A 14,246-nucleotide genomic window follows, 5' to 3' on the forward strand; every position below is an offset into this window, starting at 1 on the left:
CTGAGGTGCAACCATGACCAGCTCTGAAACCAGATTGCATAACAGAGAGGTTATGGTGAGATTCGAAATGGTCGGTAATTTGTTTGTTGACTTGTCTTTCGAAGACCTTAGAAAGGCAGGGTAGGATAGATATAGGTCTATAGCAGTTTGGGTCAAGAATGTCCCCCCCTTTGAAGAGGGGGATGACCGCAGCTGCTTTCCAATCTTTGGGATTCTCAGACGACACGAAAGAGAGGTTGAACAGGCTAGTAATAGGGGTGGCAAAAATTTTGGCAGATCATTTTCGAAAGAAATGGTCCAGATTGTCTAGCCCGGCTGATTTATAGGGGTCCAGATTTTGCAGCTCCTTCAGAACATCAGCTGACTGGATTTGGGAGAAGGAGAAATGGGGAAGGCTTGGGCGAGTTCCTGTGGGGGGTGCAGTGCTGTTGACCGGGGTAGGGGTAGCCAGGTGGAAAACATGGCCAGCCATAGAAAAATGCTTATTGAACTTCTCAATTATAGTGGATTTATCAGTGGTGACAGTGTTTCCTATCTTCAGTGCAGTGGGCAGCTGGGAGGAGGTGTTCTTATTCTCCATGGACTTTACAGTGTCCCAGAACTTTTTTGAGTTAGTGTTGCAGGAAGAAAATTTCTGCTTGAAAAAGCTAGCCTTGGCTTTTCTAACTGCCTGTGTATAATGGTTTCTAGCTTCCCTGAAAAGCTGCATATTACGGGGGCTGTTCGATGCTAATGCAGAACGCCATAGGATGTTTTTGTGTTGGTTAAGGGCAGTCAGGTCTGGGGAGAACCAAGGGCTATATCTGTTCCTGGTTCTAAATTTCTTGAATGGGGCATGCTTATTTAAGATGGTTAGGAAGGCATTTAAAAAAAATTACCAGGCATCCTCTACTGACGGGATGAGATCAATATCCTTCCAGGATACCCCGGCCAGGTTGATTAGAAAGGCCTGCTCGCTGAAGTGTTTCAGGGAGTGTTTGACAGTGATGAGTGGAGGTCGTTTGACCGCTGACCCATTACGGATGCAGGCAATGAGGCAGTGATCACTGAGATCTTGGTTGAAGACAGCAGAGGTGTATTTAGAGGGCAAGTTGGTTAGAATGATATCTATGAGGGTGCCCGTGTTTACGGCTTTGGGGAGGTACCTGGTAGGTTCATTGATAATTTGTGTGAGATTGAGGGCATCAAGCTTAGATTGTAGGATGGCTGGGGTGTTAAGCATGTTCCAGCTTAGGTCGCCTAGCAGCACGAGCTCTGAAGATAAATGGGGGGCAATCAGTTCACATATGGTGTCCAGAGCACAGCTGGGGGCAGAGGGTGGTCTATAGCAGGCGGCAACAGTGAGAGACTTGTTTTTAGAGGGGTGGATTTTTAAAAGTAGAAGTTCAAATTGTTTGGGTACAGACCTGGATAGTAGGACAGAACTCTGCAGGCTATCTTTGCAGTAGATTGCAACACCGCCCCCTTTGGCAGTTCTATCTTGTCTGAAAATGTCCGAATTTTTGGTGGTCTTCCTAAGCCAGGATTCAGACACAGCTAGAACATCCGAGTTGGCAGAGTGTGCTAAAGCAGTGAATAAAACAAACTTAGGGAGGAGGCTACAGGTTACAGAAGTCATCAAAAGAGAGCGCCTGGGGAATAGGAGTGGAGCTAGGCACTGCAGGGCCTGGATTCACCTCTACATCACCAGAGGAACAGAGGAGGAGTAGGATAAGGGTACGGCTAAAAGCAATGAGAATTGGTCGTCTAGAACGTCTGGAAGAGAGAGTAAAAGGAGGTTTCTGGGGGTGATAAAATAGCTTCAAGGTATAATGTACAGACAAAGGTATGGTAGGATGTGAATACAGTGGAGGTAAACCTAGGCATTGAGTGATGATGAGAGAGATATTGTCTCTAGAAACATCATTGAAACCAGCAGATGTCATCGCATGTGTGGGTGGTGGAACTAATAGGTTGGATAAGGTATAGTAAGCAGGACTAGAGGCTCTACAGTGAAATAAGCCAATAAACACTAACCAGAACAGCAATGGACAAGGCATATTGACATTAAGGAGAGGCATGGTTAGTCGAGTGATCAAAAGGGCCCAGTGAGTAGTGAGGTTGGTTGGGGTCACGGCGATTCAGACAGCTAGCCGGGCCATCGGTAGCAAACTAGCATAGGATGGAGGTCTGTTTTTAGCCACCTCGTGCATTTCCGTCGGTAGGATTAGTGGGGTTCCGTGTGGTAGAGGGGATCAATCCAATTCGCAAAAAAATAAAAATAGATATAGTTATAGAGGCCCAAGAAAAAAGAAAAAATGGTCAGATCGGTCTATTCAGATAGCAGCCGATAAGACAGCTAACGATTAGCAGGCCGCAGATGGGCGTTCAGGTAACGTCGCGACGGAGGAGCCAGCTGGATAACTCCCTTGGGCAGATAACGTTAGTAGTCCAGTTGTGAAGGCCTGGTGGGGCTCCGCGTTGGCAGTACAACGGGTCCGGATAGGTGATTGTAGCCCAGGAGTGACTGATGGAACTCTTCAGCTGGCTAGCTCCGGAATAATTGATGTTTGCTCTGGAATCGACGTAAGCCGATAGTCACACGGATAGCAGCTAGCTAGCTGCGAGATCCAGGTATAAATGTCCAGAGCTTGCGGTTGAAATCCGGGGACATGGAGAGAAAAATAGGTTCGGTATGTTCCGGTCCGAGCCGCGCCGTACAAAACTGCCGATAGATTTTCGAGCTAAAGGATAGCTGATGACCACAAACCGTGGTTAGCTGAATACTAACGATTAGCCAGTAAAGAAGCTAACTAGCTTCTGGCTAGCTTCTGGCTAGCTTCTATGGAGGATTACAGATTTGAGGTAAATAATACTTTCCTTCTTTTTTATATAAATTGGTAAGGCGGGTTGCAGGAGAGTGTTTTGAAGATGAATTTATGGAGAACAAAAAAAATATATATATATATATATATATATATATATATATATAAGGTATGCAAAGAAAGTTATAAATATATATATATATATATATATATATATATATATATACGGGACACGACAAGACAAGGACAAAATATGTCTGACTGCTATGCCATCTTGGTGACATACATACACACGGCTGATATGAAGCGTTGACCATTTTCTCTCCTTTCTTTTGTGTCCTGTTGTCCTACTTACAGATAGAATGACTGCAGGTGTTTGTGTGTGTATGCGCATGTGTACATGCCCACATGTTTGTGTTAGCCCTGTAGGAAGTCACTGATACTCTGTTTTTTCCAGAAATAGCCCAGTGAACCATGATCAGGGATGCAATGATAATGATTATCAGTGTACTGTATGTGCTCTATAGTTAGCGACCATCCTAAGAATAGCAGAAACATGGAATCTAGAATATGTGGCTGTGGAGACATCTAGCACATATCCGCTCTCATCGGGACGCCTGATGTCAAAAATCTCATGTAGAGTGTTTGTCCTGTCTGTCTGTCCTGTCTCTGTCTGTCTCTGTCTGTCTGTAAGGTTTGTTCAGTCAGTGGAGATTATTTGAGTTAATGTAATGACGTTTAAAGGACTGTGTGTGGATCTATCCTACAGTCTGTGTAGAGTAGACTGCGTGGGTGGTTTGTTGATGAGAAAACCATAAAGTCTGTGTCTCTCAGGACTTGGCAGAATGTAATGTAGGATAATTGATGATGCGTTGATGATTGACTTGTCACTTTGCTGTGAAATGTATGTACAGTACAGAACTTATGCCAAGCTTTTCATCACAGTAGTTCTCAGTGTATTAAAGACTGTGGAAATCATCATGCCAGTCTTTGGCAGGCCTTGGTGTTGTTCTGGGTAACTGTACGTTTTGCTGTCATGAGTTGGGTCTTGGTCTGACTCACAAAGGCTCCAGACAGTCCTGTCTCCTCTTTGTCTATGGTGTGGACTGTACACTGCAACTAAATCTAAGGACTAAGAACTTAGATGAACCCCCCTCGGATAATTTTTATGTAGAAGGATTGAGTTCTGGTGACCTTTTAAAAGGACATTTTACACCCAAAATAAAATTATGCTGACATAATTTCCACCTCCAGAAATAACCAATAACCAATTGTACCAATAACATATTGGTACAATAATTTGTAAATGTGTAAAATGATTAAATCAAGATAATACACTTTTTAATAACCCATGAGCTTGTTGTGTTGCGAATTCCATTCTGTGAGCAGTGAGGCAGACCGAAGGCTATCAGCCACGCATGCATTAAGAGTGAGTGTGTGGAGCCGTGAGCTGTCCCTTATTTGTGTGGTGCTAAAAGGTTCTAATATGTCCACATGCAGAGTTTATGTTCCCTTTCCCCACGTGAAAATAAGACATGTTGCCAAGTTCACTTTCACTGGATAGCCTATAAGCAGACAATGAAAGCTCTTACAATATTTGATTATTACATTTCTCTAAAACAAGTTATGGGCTACAGTAGAACAGTTACAACAGTAGGTGAAAACTAAAAGGGGTAAATAGACCAAATTATTAGGGTGAGGCACATGGGCTACTAACATCTTACTACACAACATACACTTAGTATTACTTTCTTAAAAACAGTATATATATACAGTGTATATATATCTTCCTGGTATATTACATCATTTATGAAGCAGCATACAAAACATTTTTGGACTCACATTGTTCATGCTGTGCTCACTTGAGGTCCTCCGAGTTAACAGTTGTTTTGAGTGCGGCACAAATCATGCTTCATTGACAGCATGTCCAATGTTGAATGTTTTATCATTTTAAATTTCAAAAGAGCCCCTTAATCCCAGACTTGGAACCAAAGAGCCACTGTCGCTGATTCCTTCCAAACCACTTGTTGAATTTACGATTTCCAACTTGTTGTGTGATGTTTATGTCCAATGGCCGATGAGCACCAATACGTTTTATCTATAATTTCCCTTCATTATTTCTCTTCATATGACAAGGATTAAAAAGTATTTGCCAGTAGTTTGTCGACCTGATTCATGATGATGACTGCTAGCTAAGATTGTGGAAGTATGATGTTGACTAGAGGTCGACCGATTCTGATTTTTCAACGCCGATACCGATACCTATTATTGGAGGACCAGAAAAAGCCGATACCAATTAATAGGCCAATTTTTTTACATTTACATACAGGGCCTTGCGAAAGTATTCGGCCCCCTTGAACTTTGCGACCTTTTGCCACATTTCAGGCTTCAAACATAAAAATATAAAACTGTATTTTTTTGTGAAGAATCAACAATAAGTGGGACACAATCATGAAGTGGAACGACATTTATTGGATATTTCAAACTTCTTTAACAAATCAAAAACTGAAAAATTGGGCGTGCAAAATGATTCAGCCCCTTTACTTTCAGTGCAGCAAACTCTCTCCAGAAGTTCAGTGAGGATCTCTGAATGATCCAATGTTGACCTAAATGACTAATGATGATAAATACAATCCACCTGTGTGTAATCAAGTCTCCGTATAAATGCACCTGCACTGTGATAGTCTCAGAGGTCCGTTAAAAGCGCAGAGAGCATCATGAAGAACAAGGAACACACCAGGCAGGTCCGAGATACTGTTGTGAAGAAGTTTAAAGCCGGATTTGGATACAAAAAGATTTCCCAAGCTTTAAACATCCCAAGGAGCACTGTGCAAGCGATAATATTGAAATGGAAGGAGTATCAGACCACTGCAAATCTACCAAGACCTGGCCGTCCCTCTAAACTTTCAGCTCATACAAGGAGAAGACTGATCAGAGATGCAGCCAAGAGGCCCATGATCACTCTGGATGAACTGCAGAGATCTACAGCTGAGGTGGGAGACTCTGTCCATAGGACAACAATCAGTCGTATATTGCACAAATCTGGCCTTTATGGAAGAGTGGCAAGAAGAAAGCCATTTCTTAAAGATATCCATAAAAAGTGTTGTTTAAAGTTTGCCACAAGCCACCTGGGAGACACACCAAACATGTGGAAGAAGGTGCTCTGGTCAGATGAAACCAAAATTGAACCTTTTGGCAACAATGCAAAATGTTATGTTTGGCGTAAAAGCAACACAGCTCATCACCCAGCTCATCACCCTCATCACCCAAAGCAGTTTGGGCCTGCTTTTCTTCAGCAGGGACAGGGAAGATGGTTAAAATTGATGGGAAGATGGATGGAGCCAAATACAAGACCATTCTGGAAGAAAACCTGATGGAGTCTGCAAAAGACCTGGGACGGAGATTTGTCTTCCAACAAGACAATGATCCAAAACATAAAGCAAAATCTACAATGGAATGGTTCAAAAATAAACATATCCAGGTGTTAGAATGGCCAAGTCAAAGTCCAGACCTGAATCCAATCGAGAATCTGTGGAAAGAACTGAAAACTGCTGTTCACAAATGCTCTCCATCCAACCTCACTGAGCTTGAGCTGTTTTGCAAGGAGGAATGGGAAAAAAATGTCAGTCTCTCAATGTGCAAAACTGATAGAGACATACCCCAAGCGACTTACAGCTGTAATCGCAGCGAAAGGTGGCGCTACAAAGTATTAACTTAAGGGGGCTGAATAATTTTGCACACCCAATTTTTCAGTTTTTGATTTGTTAAAAAAGTTTGAAATATCCAATAAATGTCGTTCCACTTCATGATTGTGTCCCACTTGTTGTTGATTCTTCACAAAAAAATACAGTTTTATATCTTTATGTTTGAAGCCTGAAATGTGGCAAAAGGTTGCAAAGTTCAAGGGGGCCGAATACTTTCGCAAGGCACTGTATTTGTAATAATGACCATTACAACAATACTGAATGAACACTTATTTTAACCTAATATAATATATCAATAAAATCAATTTAGCCTCAAATAAAGTGAAACATGTTCAATTTGGTTTAAATAATGCAAAAACAAAGTGTTGGAGAAGAAAGTAAAAGTGCAATGTGCCATGTAAGAAAACGTTTAAATTCCTTGCTCAGAACATGAGAACATATGAAAGCTGGTGGTTCCTTTTAACATGAGTCTTCAATATTCCCAGGTAAGAAGTTTTAGGTTGTAGTTATTATAGGAATTATAGGACAATTTGTCTCTATACGATTTTTATTTCATATACCTTTGACTATTGGATTGGATGTTCTTATAGGCACTTTAGTATTGCCAGTGTAACAGTATAGCTTCCGTCCCTCTCCTCGCCCCTACCTGGGCTTGAACCAGGAACACATTGACAACAGCCACCCTCGAAGCAGCATTTCCCATCGCTCCACAAAAGCGGCGGCCCTTGCTGAGCAAGGGGAACAACCACTCCAAGTCTCAGAGCGAGTGACGTTTGAAACGCTATTAGTGCGCACCCCGCTAACTAGCTAGCCATTTCATATTGGTTACACCAGCCTAATCTCGGGAGTTGATAGGCTTGAAGTCATAAACCGCTCAATGCTTGAAGCACAGCGACGAGCTGCTGGCAAAATGCACGGAAGTGCTGTTTGAATGAATGCTTACGAGCCTGCTGCTGCCTACCATCGCTCAGTCAGACTGATCTACCAAATCATAGACTTAATTATAACATAATAACACACAGAAATACGAGCATTAATATGGTTGAATCCGGAAACTATCATCTCCAAAACAAGACGTTTATTCTTTCAGTGAAATACGGAACTGTTCCGTATTTTATCTAATGGGTGGCATCCATAAGTCTAAATATTCCTGTTAGATTGCACAACCTTGAATGTTATGTCATAATTACGTAAAATTCTGGCAAATTAGGCGGCCCAAACTGTTGCATATACACTGACTCTGCGTGCAATGAATGCAAGAGAAGTGACAATTTCACCTGGTTAATATTGCCTGCTAACCTGGATTTATTTTAGCAAAATATGCAGGTTTAAAAATATATACTTCTGTGTATTGATTTTAAGAAAGGCATTGATGTTTATGGTTAGGTGCAGTCGTGCAACGATTGTGCTTTTTTCACAAATGCACTTTTGTTAAATCATCCCCCGTTTGGTGAAGTTGGCTGTCTTTGTTAGGAAGAAATAGTCTTCACAGAGTTCGCAACGAGCCAGGTTAGCAGGCAATATTAACTAAATATGCAGGTTTAAAAATATATACTTGTGTATTGATTTTAAGAAAGGCATTGATGTTTATGGAGCAATTGGAGCAAGACAGTCCTTTTTCGCGAATACGCACCGCATCGATTATATGCAACTCGGGACACGCTAGATAAACTAGTAATATCATCAACCATGTGTAGTTAACTAGTGATTATGATTGATTGATTGTTTTTTATAAGATAAGTTTAATGCTAGCTAGCAACTTACCTTGGCTTCTTACTGCATTCGCGTAACAGGCCGTCTCCTCGTGGAGTACAATGTTATCAGGTGGTTAGAGCGTTGGACTAGTAACTGAAAGGTTGCAAGATTGAATCCCCGAGCTGACAAGGTAAAAATCTGTCATTCTGCCCCTGAACAAGGCAGTTAACCCACCGTTCCTAGGCCGTCATTGAAAATAAGAATGTGTTCTTAACTGACTTGCATAGTTAAATAAAGGTGTAAAAAAAAAAAAATCGGCCAAATCGGTGTCCAAAAATACAGATTTCCTATTGTTATGAAAACTTGAAACCGGCCCTAATTAATCGGCCATTCCGATGAATCGGTCGACCTCTAATGTTGACATGATCAGTCCAATCAAAGCTACTGTACATATAGTGTGATTTGACGTCATTTTATCTGTGGCCAATGACCTTGAGCCTTCTTGGATGGGCACTTCTTTGGCAGCAGCCGAAGGGCTAAAATTTTCAAGGTCTCCTCTTACAGGTAGTGACCTAGACTTGGCACTCCGATAACGCTTGCCGTGCGGTACAGAGAGAACATTCCATGACTTGGGTGGCTTGAGTCTTTGACAATTTTTAGGGCCTTCCTCCGACACCGCCTAGTATAGAGTTCCTGGATGGCAGGAAGCTTGCCCCCGGTGATGTACTGAGGCCAAGCAGTTGCCATACCAGGTAGTGATGCAACCAATGCGCTCGATGGTGCAGCTGTAGAACCTTGTGAGGATCTGAGGACCCATGCCAAATCTTTTCAGTCTCCTGAGGGGGAATAGGCTTTGTCGTGCCCTCTTCACGACTGTCTTGGTGTGCTTGGACCATGATAGTTTGTTGATGATGTGGACACCAAGAAACTTGAAGCTCTCAACCTGCTCCACTGCAGCCCCGTCGATGAGAATGGGGGCGTGCTCGGTCCTCCTTTTCCTGTAGTCCACAATCATCTCCTTCGTCTTGATCAGACTAAATTTGATTCTGGGAATTCTCTCCCTATGGCACTTGTAACTTAAATATTTCTCTCGATGGTGCATTTATCTAGAGCACACAACAGCAAGCGGATTAGGTAAATAGATAAACTATTCTACTATGGGGTTGTCTGATTTTTTTATATTCATTACTTGTTTTGTTTGCAGAGGAAAAGTAAATGTGGACTGTTCCAGCATCTTCAAAAATACACAATCCTTTTTTCAATTATATTTTCTGTGACATTAGATTCGATTCTGTGACATTAGACATCGCCATGGCATTTCCATTAGCTGTTATAAGAGGTACTATTTTTTTCATGTTCCATATTATGGGTACGTGGCGGCATTGATTGCAGCCGAAACACTGCTAAGGACTGAGAACTAAATCTAAAAACTAAGTTTAAGGATGAAGAACAAATAAGTAAATCTAAGGAATAAGAAGTGAATCTAAGGACTAAGAACTAAGCCATGTTCTCCTCTCCTGTGTTCCAGCGACCCTCCAGAAGAAGTGTGAGTGGCCGGCCCCCCCTCTCAGTGGGAACTGTAGGAACGGACGGACAGCCACTTCTATAGACGGAGTCAGCCTCTCCGAGGGAAACCTACTGCTGCAGGTATACAGATTGTGTGTGTGTGTAGGGTTTGTCTGCATCAAAAAGGGGCTTAGGTGGTGTGCGTGACAGGGGGCATGGCAATGAGCGCAGTTGGCTGTTGGTGCGGCTAAATTGTAGAGCATTTTAGAGGCGCCCATCTTGGCGGTGTAGAGAAATTTCCTACAATTCTACACATTTTGCTATGCAGCTGAGAGAATGGTAATTTCCTGTAATTTGACGGATTTTGCCTTGATGCTGAGAGAGGATTTTGCCGTTTTAAAGGTAATTTCCTGCAATTTCATACATTTTGCCATGGCTATTGCTGTGTTCTTCTGCTCACACATAATAACAAAATTAATTGTTTTGATCATTTTCTATTTTCCCTGACTTTTATTTTATTTTGATGATTGTTAGTTCACAAAGATTATATTCTAAAAATATATGTAGGTCCATAATCTGTTCCACATTCTTTATATCTGATTTTAGTCATAAGTTTACACTGAAAGCTTTTTACCAAATGTTTTACACTGTTTGGACTTTGGCGACCACAAAAAATGCTTAGGTCGGTCCACCCTAGGATTACAATGGTTGTGTGTGTCCATGCTTGTGTGTGTGTGTGCGTGTGTGTGCGTGTGTGTGTGTGTGTGTGTGCATGCGCGTGCGCGTGCGCTCTCCCTCTGTGTAGGCCCTGAATGGTTTTGTCCTGGTGGTCACCACTGATGACTCTATCTTCTACGCCTCTCCAACCATCCAGGACTACCTGGGCTTCCACCAGGTACAACATTATTATTACTTATTGATTATGCTTATACAGTGCATTCAGAAAGTATTCAGACCCTTTGACCTTTTCCAAATTTTGTTACATTACAGCTTTATTCTAAAATGGATTAAATATCAATCTACACACAATACCCCATAATGACAAAGCACATTTTTATACATAAAAAAATAAAAAAACTGAAATATCACATTTACATAAGTATTTAGATCCTTTACTCAGTACTTTGTTATAGCACCTTAGCGATTACAGCCTCGAGTCTTCTTTTTGGGGAGTTTCTCCCATTCTTCTCTGCAGATCCTCTCAAGCTGTCAGGTTGGATGGGGAGTGTCGCTGCAAAACTATTTTCAGGTCTCTCCAGAGATGATTGATCGGGTTCAAGTCCGGGCTCTGGCTGGGCCACTCAATGACATTCATAGACTTGTCCCGAAGCCACTCCTGCATTGTTTTGGCTGTGTGCTTAGGGTCATTGTCCTGTTGGAAGGTGAACCTTTGCCCGAATCTGAGGTCCTGAGCGCACTGGAGCAGGTTTTCATCAAGGATCTCTCTGTACTTTACTCCGTTTATCTTTCTCTCAACCCTGACTAGTCTCCCAGTTCCTGCCGTTGAAAAACATCCCCTCAGCATGATGCTGCCACCATCATGCTTCATTGTGCCAGGTTTCCTCCAGACGTGACGCTTGGCATTCAGGCCAAAGAGTTCAATCTCAGGTTCATCAGACCAGAGAATCTTGTTTCTCATAGTCTGAGAGTCCTTTAGGTGCTTTTTGGCAAACTCTAAGAGTGTACCTTTTATTGAGGAGTGGCTTCTGTCTGGCCATTCTACCATAAAGGCCTGATTGGTAGAGTGCTGCAGAAATGGTTGTCCTACTGGAAGGTTCTTGCATCTCCACAGAGGAACTCTGGAGCTCTGTCAGAGTGACCATCAGGTTTTTGGTCACCTCCCTGACCAAGGCCCTTCTCCCCCGTATGCTCAGTTTGGCCCGGCGGTCAGCTCTAGGAAGAGTCTTGGTGGTCCCAAACTTCCTCCATTTAAGAATAATGTAGGCCACTGTGATCTTGGGGACCTTTAATGCTGAAAAAATGTTTTGGTACCATTCCATAGATCTGTGCCTCGACACAATCCAACACAATTCTGACCTGATGGCTTGGATTTTACTCTGACACGCACTGCCAACTGTGGGACCTTATATAGACAGGTGTGTGCCTTTCCAAATCATATCCAATCAAATTAATTTATTTACTACATGTGGACTCCAATCAAGTTGTCAAAACATCTCAAGGATGGTCAATGGAAACAGGATGCACCTGAGCTCAATTTCGAGTGTCATAGCAAAGGGTCTGAATTCTTATGTACCTAAGGTATTTTTTTTATTTTTATAATCTGTTTTCGCTTTGTCCTTATGGGTATTGTGTGTAGATTGATGAAGAAAAATAGATTTAATCCATTTTAGAATGAGGTTGTAACGTATCAAAATGTGGTAAAAGTCAAGGGGTCTGAATACTTTCTGAATGCACTGTAGGATTATAGGATTTTGACAACTCAGGCTGCTTTCGATCTCATTATTTAGGACTAACTGTACTTTGAGGATTCTGAATATCACTCTGGGTATTAATGTGTTTAGTAATGTACACAGTACCAGTCAAAAGTTTGGACACACTTACTCATTCAAGGGTTTTTCTTTATTTTTACTATTTTCTACATTGTAGAATAATAGTGAAGACATCAACACTATGAAATAACACATATGGAATCATGTAGTAACCAAAAAAGTGTTAAACAAATCAAAATATATTTTATATTCTTCAAAGTAGCCACCCTTTTCCTTGATGACAGCTTTGCACACTATTGGCATTCTCTCAACCAGATTCATAAGGTGGTATGCATTTCAATTAACAGGTGAGCCTTGTTAAAAGTTCATTTGTGTAATTTTCTTCTTTAATGCATTTGAGACAATCAGTTGTGTTGTGACAAGGTAGGGATGGTATACAGAAGATAGCCCTATTTGGTAAAATACCAAGTCCATAATATGGCAAGAACAGCTCAAATAAGCAAAGTGAAACAACAGTCCATCATTACTTTGAAACATGAAGGTCAGTCAAAACAGAAAATCTCAAGAACTTTTAAATTTTCTTCTAGTGCAGTCGCAACAACCATCAAGCGCTATGATGAAACTGGCTCACATGAGGACCACCACAGGAAAGGAAGACCCAGATTTACTTCTGCTGCAGAAGATAAGTTCATTAGAGTTACCAGCCAGAGAAATTGCAGCCCAAATAAATGCTTCACAGAATTCAAGTAACAGACACATCTCAACATCGTCTGTTCAGAGGAGACTGCGTCAATCAGGCCTTCATAGTCGAATTGCTGTAAAGAAACCACTACTAAAGGACACCAATAAGAAGAAGAGACTTTGCTGGGCCAAGAAACACGAGCAATGGACATTAGACCGGTGGAAAGATTTTTGGTTCCAACCTCCTTATCTTTGTGAGAAACAGAGTAGGTGAACAGATGATATCTGCATGTATGGTTCCCACCGTGAAGCATTGAGGAGGAGGTGTGATGCCATGGGGGTGCTTTGCTGGTGACACTGTCAGTGATTTATTTAGAATTCAAGGCACACTTAACCAGCATGGCTACCACAGCATTCTGCAGCGATACACCATCCTATCTGGTTTGTGCTTAGTAGGACTATCATTTGTTTTTCAACAGGACAATGACCCAACACACCTCCAGGCTGTGTAAAGCCTATTTGACCAAGAAGGAGAGTGATGGAGTGCTGCATCAGATGACCTGGCCTCCACAATCACCCAACCTCAACCCAGTTGAGATGGTTTGGAATGAGATGGACCACAGAGTGAAGGAAAAGCAGCCAAAAAGTGCTCATCATATGTGGGAACTCCTTCAAGACTGTTGGAAAAGCATTCCTCATGAAGCTGGTTGAGAGAATGCCAAGAGTGTGCAAAGCTGTCATCAAGGCAAATGGTGGCTACTTTGAAGAATCTCAAATATAAAACATATTTTGATTTGTTTAACACTAACACTTTTGGTTACGACATGATTTCATAATTGTTATTTCATAGTGTTGATGTCTTCACTATTATTCTACAATGTAGAAAATAGTAAAAATAAAGAAAAACCCTTGAATGAGTAGGTGTGTCCATATGTTTGACTGGTACTGTGTATTTCTGTCCAGTCTGATGTGGTGCACCAGAGTGTGTATGAGCTGATACACATGGATGACAGAGCCATGTTCAGGTGTCAGCTTCACTTCGCCCTCAAGCCCAACCAGCCCGACTCAGAGGCCGGACCAGATGGTATGTTCAGTATATTTATTTATTTATTTATTTTAATGAACCTTTATTTAACTTGGCAAGTCAGTTAAGAACAAATTATTATTTACAATAACAGCCTAGCAAAATGCCTCCTGCGGGGACGTGGGATAAAAAATATATATATATATACAGTGGGGAGAACAAGTATTTAATACACTGCCGATTTTGCAGGTTTTCCTACTTACAAAGCATATAGGGGTCTGTAATTTTTATCATAGTTACACTTCAACTGTGAGAGACGGAATCTAAAACAAAAATCCAGAAAATCACATTGTATGATTTTTAAGTAATTCATTTGCATTTT

General features: G+C 41.5%; 1 protein-coding gene across 1 annotated transcript in view; it reads left to right on the top strand.

Moving 5' to 3' along the window:
• The window catches only part of LOC112257464 (aryl hydrocarbon receptor), a 60,312-nt gene that overhangs the window by 32,990 nt on the left and 13,076 nt on the right, over nt 1–14,246 (top strand). Inside the window, exons 3-5 of the mRNA XM_024431037.2 lie at nt 9,732–9,850; nt 10,515–10,604; nt 13,804–13,924. Coding sequence (XP_024286805.1) covers nt 9,732–9,850; nt 10,515–10,604; nt 13,804–13,924 — 330 coding nt within the window. The remainder of the gene's footprint in view (nt 1–9,731; nt 9,851–10,514; nt 10,605–13,803; nt 13,925–14,246) is intronic.

The sequence above is a fragment of the Oncorhynchus tshawytscha genome, linkage group LG09, assembly GCF_018296145.1.
Source record: "Oncorhynchus tshawytscha isolate Ot180627B linkage group LG09, Otsh_v2.0, whole genome shotgun sequence".
Lineage (NCBI taxonomy): Eukaryota > Metazoa > Chordata > Actinopteri > Salmoniformes > Salmonidae > Oncorhynchus > Oncorhynchus tshawytscha.